The 8,347-nt window shown below is 42.3% G+C and overlaps 1 protein-coding gene across 1 annotated transcript; it reads right to left on the reverse strand.

Moving 5' to 3' along the window:
• Nucleotides 1-327: 327 nt before the first annotated feature.
• LOC122131721 (elastase-1-like) lies at nucleotides 328-7,472 on the reverse strand. The gene is made up of 13 exons (XM_042706375.1): nucleotides 7,460-7,472; nucleotides 5,614-5,688; nucleotides 5,393-5,491; nucleotides 5,059-5,115; nucleotides 4,524-4,616; nucleotides 4,266-4,334; nucleotides 4,067-4,140; nucleotides 3,865-3,965; nucleotides 3,589-3,711; nucleotides 3,353-3,489; nucleotides 1,477-1,622; nucleotides 526-675; nucleotides 328-342 (listed from the first exon to the last, which is right to left on the reverse strand). Exons 1-13 carry the CDS (start codon nucleotides 7,470-7,472, stop codon nucleotides 328-330), a joined length of 1,152 nt encoding a protein of 383 aa, XP_042562309.1.
• Between the last annotated feature and the right edge of the window lie 875 nt (nucleotides 7,473-8,347).

Consider the following 8,347-nt stretch of genomic DNA (forward strand, 5'->3'; position numbering starts at 1 on the left):
CCAGGCTATGCTACTATGTACTTGTGTGGTCTGAGAAGACACTACGTCATCAATAGACACCAGTTAGAGTACTAGCCAGCTGTATCAGCATCAGTGTATCAGTGCCAGCTGTGCACATTTTTTTAGACCAAAACCCCTTTCGGCTACTTTAGCCAAAACTCCACTCAAAGGAATACACACACAGCTTTCTAAAACATCAGATCAAAGACAACAACGGGATGCAGTGAAATTAAAGTTTTATTGCCGCTTCTCTACATAATGAAATTGTTAGAGAGGGAGCCAGAATGGAGAGACTGGTCTTCATTCAGAGTCGTCTTCATGTCTGACTTAAGCTCCAATAACCTGAGGAGGGCAAAAAGGGTGAGGTCAAAGGTCAAACATACAGAGCAATTCACATACAACTAGCACACAGGTCCTGCACAACAACTGAATGACTAACATGCACAATTTACATACGCAAAGCTGTGTGAGTGTATGTACAGTATACGTTTGTGTAGGGGGTGATGCATGTAAACAAGGGCTTACACTCCTGATCCAGCGCATGTGTGCAGACACGCGAGTGAACACAGTTGGCTTTCTCCTGATGTTGCATCCACGGCTGGAGCCGAAGCTGGTTACTCCGTGGACCACCCATCTCCTGCCCACAATGCAGTTCAGAGGACCACCAGAGTCTCCCTACAGCAACAGGACAAACAACAGGGTTCTGTTATGCGCCTTTGTTGGGCAATGTACAATAGAACCACAGTGTCACTGTGATCCAGCCATAGTTTGATGTGAAATTGAGAAAACATAAATAATAATTTCAAGAAAATAAGACCCTTAATAGTTGCTGTGGTAGTACAAGCTGACTTCAACTAATGCTGATGTTAAAACATTTAATTGTAAGGAACACACAATGACAAGCAGAATAACTGACCTACATGCATTGCTTCCACTATTAAAGTGGCATTATGTAGTAATTGTACTTCAGGGTTAGGGTTAGGATAAGCAGTTTTACCTTAAAACAGCTTAAAAAAAATTGGGGCGCTACAATGACTTTTAATATGAAGAATCGCCACTGTGCCATTCCCATACCAGGGTCTATAGGCATATTACTGCGTTATACTGTCTGCCGAACTAGTAAGTAGCTTATTTGCCGTCTTACTTTGTCTTGTGTTGCACTTGCTTGATGTTTGGCTGTGTTAGGACAGTTGTTGACTAACTAGTTTGTCATAGTGTCAAAGTAAGCACATGTCAAGAGGTTTCGCTAGTTTTAGCCGCTAGCATCTCGTTAGCGATTAGCAATTCCTCCGTTATGCTGCTTTAAGATGTCAAATCTCTCCCACCCGGCAGCTTTTACGGCATGTGCCCCAGAAAGTTAAGTGAACACGGTGACCACTATGTCAAATCAGTCAAAAGATGCTGTTATCTGAAATCCTTCATCTGCAACCAGATGTACATTTACTGTAAATTAAATCTGAAAAAGGGAACGCTTACCTGGCATCCTGAGCGTCTGCCATCTCCTCCAGCGCACACCATGGAGCTCTTCACTGTGCTTCCCCACCAGCTTCGGCGTCTACACACGCGATGGCTGACGATGGGCAGGTAGGCATACTTCAACAGGTTTGAAATTCTTCCTCTGGCTGCACACGGGAACAGAGAAAGTGAGATTCAAGAAAGCGGTACTGTTTTAGATAACCATCACGATGAGGTAAAGGCTGAGGATGCCTTAGGCAGTCTTCTAGGGCAGCATTGCTCTTAAAAGCCAATGGAACAAAAACGACCTTCTAGTCTTGCTACTGGATTACTGGTGTAACCCTCTCTCTCGCTATCCAACGGCCCGCTGCTACTCTGCGTTGTGTTTGACAGTTGGTTTAGGTTAGCGGGTGGTTGGGCTCACCAAGGAATTGACACGGGAGATGAGGTGGTTTGAAATAGTGGCGAGATTTATTGTTTCCAGCACAGCATCCTAGAGAATTGATTGCGATCATCAAAGATAAAATGGCATCCTAGGCAAAACACGGGTTATCAGAAGGTACAAAATGAATTAACAGGTCTGCGAGATTTATTGTTTCTAATGTCTGATCATTTGTTTATTTGAATTAATTTGGTACCTTCTGATAACCCGTAGTGTTTCTGATAACCCGTGTTTTGCCTAGGACACCTTTTTATCTTTAATGTTCGCGATCAATTCTCTAGGATGCTGTGCTGGAAACAATAAATCTTGTAGACCTGTTGAATGGCACATACACTGCCTTACACTGGCAATGATAAAAGTATTATAAATCTGAAATGCTTCTTTATTGATTGATTTCTCTCTTTTATTGGAAGTTTAACCCGCTATAACAGACAGAGAACTTATGACTCATTACACTGCACTGCATGTTACCTACATTCCATAAATAATTTAGTTTAGAATAGCACAGCATTCATCACTTATCAGTAGCAGCACATTGACATGCTATGGTTGCAGAGTTATTATACTTGTAAGATTCATGATCAAGCAGCTGCTGTGACCACCAAAAGTTGGCCAGCAGAATATCCCAAATGGTTATCTTATCATGGTCACAAAGGAAAGGTCCCCACACTGGATTTGCACAGACACCTGGGGTCAAGAAGCAAACTGAGGTGTGAGTGACTGCAATTAATCATAGTATGGGAATGGGGGAGGCCATTGAGAACCATCTCAGTCAGAGAAACCAGATTATCATACAGAACAACAAAAGATTGCCAGACCTGTTTGCATTACAAGCCTAGCTCATTTACATTACTAGGAGGTGTCTTAAAACAGTATATATGGCTAGAATTGGAGATGCTTGTGGTTCAGACCTACACCGCTGAATCCGGAGTATGTTCTACGTGCTTCGTTACTGCACTTTACTGGAATAAAGATTGCTGCATCAGAAACAAAGAAACTTCCTTCATTTCTTACATACTGTATATACCCAAACCATAATACTAAATATCCATCTAAATACCACATATCAGTGCACTGTTACCCATGTTGTATCATACTTACATTTACATTTTACATTTAGTCATTTAGCAGACGCTTTTATCCAAAGCGAGATCTAGTGTAACAATAAATACTACTTTACATAAGAAATAACAAAAGTGAAGGAATGTAACTACTGTAAGTGCGACTTAAGTGCTAGTTAGAGGAGATAGCATTAGAAGAAGGATAAGGAGGGGAAAAGGAAGGGAGAGGAAGTGCAAGTTAGGAGGTGTGCTCTGAAGAGTTTGGTCTTCAAGAGTTTCTTAAAGGTAGAGAGGGATGCCCATGCTCTGGTAGTGCTAGGCAAAATACTGTGATATACTTATGTATATATGTAATTGTGTAATTACAATATGACAAGACCAGCAGCACACTTACTTGATGTAAGTCCCCAGCCGGAGACCCAGCATCTGTTTCCATGACGGAGCACCCGATTGGCTCGAGGCAGTATGGCCAACCTCACGTAGCGGTTCAGTGTAGCGAATGAAGAGAGGCGCAGCAGGGCAATGTCATTGCTGGGGGGGGGGGGGGGTGTTAGTGTTTCTAAACAGTAAATTGATATAATTGGAACAAACAGTGTTTAGTGGTGGAACTTGAGAACCAGTAGTACTGACCCAGAAGCCAAGCCTTTTCTCCAACCAGGGTGAAGGTAGATGCCAGAAACACCTAAGGACTGCTCCCTGCGGCTCTGCTTGTTGAGGTCACGCTCACCAGCGACCACACGATAGGTCTTGAGACTGAGGTACCACATAAGCAAAACCCAAACTCAGTCCATAATGAATTTACAGGAGACCCAACATACATAAACTACGAGTGACGAGGAGTGCCAGATTAAAACAAAGGAGCCCTTAGCCCTGCTCAGAGTCTTTGCTCTAGCTGCTAAGCCATACCTATCCACGCAGTGAGCTGCAGTCATCACCCAGTTCCTCTTGACCAGAAACCCTCCACAGATGTGGCGGGACCTACTGCCAGACCTGACTTGGAGAGAGATCTGAGAATAAAAAAGATTGTGTTACCGGATCTATCTGTCCTACAGGGAGGTTGGAGAGAGTGAGAGTGCTGTAGATGTCCTGTAGATTGTTTGTCAGTTACCTGCCAAGTCCAGAGACTGGAACTGGATACACTACCACCTACAACCCTCTTCTCAATGGAAGTCTTGGAATCAGCTGGCACCACAGAGACATGGACACAAAGCAGTGCATGTATAACTACTGTTAAATTGCAGTTTGGGACAGGACAAGTCTACAAGTCCTAGAAACATGTTTTCACCGCTGGTATCATGGGAACTCACCGGAAGGCTTGGTCTCAACTAAGCCACTAGTAAGTGCCTTACCCAAGGCCTCTTCCAACTCGGCTGGGGCTGCAGAGAAATCACAGCAAAGAATGCTGCTTAAAAAAACCCACTTCAGAACAGCTCTTCTCAACTCACCAGAGTGGAGACAGGAAACTGCACCACAAACTTTTCATTTCACCCCCCCCCCCCCCCCCCCTATAGAGAGTTCCACAGCACAGTCTTACTGCCCATGCATGTGGTCAGAGAGGGACCCACCTGGAGTGTCAGCAGGGGTCTCTTCTTTCTCAGCATCATCATCATCACCACCATCCAGGGCTTCACTGTCCTCCCCCTGCAACTCATCCACCTCTGCACACACATTAATGCACAACACTCACAGCTCAGAGTAATGCCCTTGATATATGTATGTGTTTGTGTGTGTGTGTGTTTGTGTGTGTGTGTGTGTGTGTGTGTGTGTGTGTGTGTGTGTGTGTGTGTGTGTGTGTGTGTGTGTGTGTGTGTGTGTGTGTGTGTGTGTGTTGTGGTGTGTGTGTGTGTGTGTGTGTGTGTGTGTGTGTGTGTGTGTGTGTGTGTGTGTGTGTGTGTGTGTGTGTGTGTTGAAACGATTTGTTTCTTACTTATTTTATTTTTTAGTGATTTTTCATCATTTGTGTTCTCTGAAAGCACTCTATAGAATTTGAGATCTAAATTTTACAGAAAGTCCATGACAACAGAGGGACAGGCAAACACAAGGATCTCAAGAGGGAACCTTGGTCATGGCATCAACACAACTGGACACACAAGATCTCACCTGCAGTGTCATCCTCAGCAAGAGCATCAGTCACTTCCTCGTCAAAGCCAGCAGGCTCTGCACAGATATTAGTGCAAAACAGTCACAACGTGTGTGGGACTCCTTTAAGTAAGGTATAATGTATAGTCCGGTTGTCATTATCGAAATAAAAGAAATCCCGACGGGACGAACAGGACCCCGACGCGCAACGAAGAACAGCCAAGATTACAATTTAACACTGTGCTGAACAAGTGTGCTGTACAGTAATTTCACCATCACTACAGTAGGGTACTGAAAATGTTTACTTGTTCTGGTGAATACGTTCAAAAATGCACCTGGTTTCAGAAGAACCCACCTGGAGTGTCAGCAGCAGCAGCATCATCATCATCATCATCCTCAGCTTCCTCGTCATCATCTCCCAGGGCATCAGCCACTTCCTCCTCCTGCTTCTCCGCTAGCAACACACAGACAAGAGTCAATCACCCCCAGCACTGCAAAGTGGTACACAGCATAGTATCACTACAACGTATTGAACCATAGGGGCATGATGTGAACCCCAGTCTCAGAGGATCTCACCTGGAGAGTCAGTGGCAATATCCTCACTTTTGGCCAAGGCACCATTGAGAGTGACGTCCATCGTCTTCAACAACTCTGCATGGAATAAGACGTCAAAGACAAAGACAGTGAGAGCTTGCAAAATCCACCCAAATCAGCTCAGTTAGCAACAGCTAAATAGAAAATGTATATATGTTAATAATCATGTAATTGCAATCATTGCAACAATGAAGAATATCCTTCATGCGCATGTGCCTGTAAATAGGCTAAAAAGTACGGTGGCCGAGAGGTGCAAACCAACATTACAAAATCTGAAACACTTTTACAAAGCTTGAGACAAATTTACATTTTGAAAAAACATTTTTACATATCATAAAACAAAATTACATTACCATAACACATTTACAAGTCCCGAAACACATTTACATTTCAGAAAACAAATTTACATTTCAGAAACCAAATTAACAAGACGCAAAACACTTTAACAAGTCCCGAAACAAATTTACAAATGACATTAACCGGAAAGGGAATGTACCAACTCCGTGATTGACGTGGAAGTGATAACGGAAGTGCTCAATTTGAGTTGATGGATGGAGTTCATGGTGAAAAAGCAAACTGAATGATGCCGGGTTATATCGCAGAAAAGACTTCTCTACAAACGTCATAATTAGGGCAATACGACTGGAACTTCGTGGACCTGGACAGCTGTTTGGTTACCGCATGATGTGGCACGTGCTCAAACAAAATTACATCTGCGAGTGAAGAGGGATCATGTAATGAATTTTGCTCCAGGGAGCTCAATCCTCGAGGGTGCCATGCTCAAAAAATAAGTCTTTTCAGAGACTCAAGCTGATGTGTACACCCGTGTACACATGACATCATGTCCACGATTACAGCGTACGAGTGTCCCCTCATTAAAATATTGTATGCACTGCTGCAGGATATCTGGTCCTTCAGTCTGGTCTTCGCTCCATTAAAACTCTAAAGAACCAACACGAAAAGCAACAATCGCACTAATCGGGCTCATATGGTTGCCACATATACGGGCAAAACACCACTCCCTATTCGCTGTCAATCTTAGGCTCCACCATGGAACTCCATACCAACTCAAATTTAGCGCTCCGTTATCACTCCCCACCGTCAAATCTCCGGAGTTTGGTAAATTCCCTTTCCGGTTAATGTCATTTCGTAAAATTTGTTTTCGCACACTGTAAATTTGTTTCCGGGACTTGTAAAAGTGTTTTGCGTCTTGTTAATTTGTTTTCTGAAATGTAAATTTGTTTCGGGACTTGTAAATGCGTTATGGTAATGTAATTTTGTTTTATGATATGTAAAAATGTTTTCCAAAATGTTAATTTGTCTCAAGCTTTGTAAAAGTGTTTCAGATTTTGTAATGTTGGTTTGCACCTCTCGGCCACCGTAAAAAAGACTCTAACATACCTAGAGTGTTAGGCTGAGCAGGGGCAACCGCATCTATGACAAGGAGAAAGAGACGACACACAGACAGTGTGACAGAGTAATGATATCCCGAGTCATTATCAGTCATAGATCTTGGCTGTATGTTATTCATTTCACATAATGTTATTCTTGGAAGAAAGATGATGTCTTATAATGTCGTTCTTACCAGTAATATAAATCATTGATATGGATAATAGCAGTTATTGTGAGAGTACACAATGCCTTGGTCATACTTGCATATACAGTGTGCGATATACACATATACCTGATAGTGTCCACACATTTATACATCTCTATATATGCAAAGTACAGTATAGACTCTGTATGAAACACCAGAAATACCCCAAATTCAGGGCCTCGACGCAATGGCCCCAATAGGAACGCTAAAATTATTACTTTCTCACTTTACCTTGTGTTGCCATGGGTTCAATGGCACACAGAGCGTTAAAGGATCGAGAGAATGTGCAGAATTCCCCCATATGTTAAACTGGGTTAGACTAAAAAAATAAAACAGGACATCATACACACACAGCCACACCACAACACACAGCACACCCAATTCAGAGCTTCAGCATAGATACTTTGATAAGTCCCCAACTCAGTGAGAAGAAGTTTAGAGAGGCTGTGGATAAGTATCACCTACTGATAAGAACTGACTTACCAGCTTCTGGAAACCTGATGAACAATGAGAAGCAACAGTTTCTTTTATAGTCATTTTGGACAAGGCGTAAGTTATCTGAGTAAACATGTTTATTAAAATGAAGAGAAGGGTCTATGGTTCAATGACAAAAACAAATATTGGATGTATTTATTTCTGTGAGGTATTTATTTCAAATGATATATCATCTTTCATATAACCATCATCATCTATCATCAGCCCACACGAATGCGAAACACACCTTTTAGCTGATATATTAACTGCCCTCACATGGTTTACACATCTGACAAAGTCAGCAATAATTAAACAACAGTACACCCAATTTGGCGTTTAAACACAGAACTTTCTGTTACCAAACGTTGTGACTGAGACAGAAAAGTACATTGCCACACACACACTCAATATATATGTATGCACACACACAACACACACACACAATATATATATATATATATATATATATACACACACACACAGTGTGCATGGCAAAGTATTAGGGTGACCAGGTTTCCCGCTTTGCATTGTACTGCACAGCATTCTCACCCTTGGTCCCCGATCCCGCATTTTTATATGATGTCCCTCATTTTCACTGGTCATTTGGTTTTTATTTTCAGAAATCAGAACACATGAATGTGAACT

Source organism: Clupea harengus, unplaced genomic scaffold (genome assembly GCF_900700415.2).
Source record: "Clupea harengus unplaced genomic scaffold, Ch_v2.0.2, whole genome shotgun sequence".
Taxonomy (NCBI): domain Eukaryota; kingdom Metazoa; phylum Chordata; class Actinopteri; order Clupeiformes; family Clupeidae; genus Clupea; species Clupea harengus.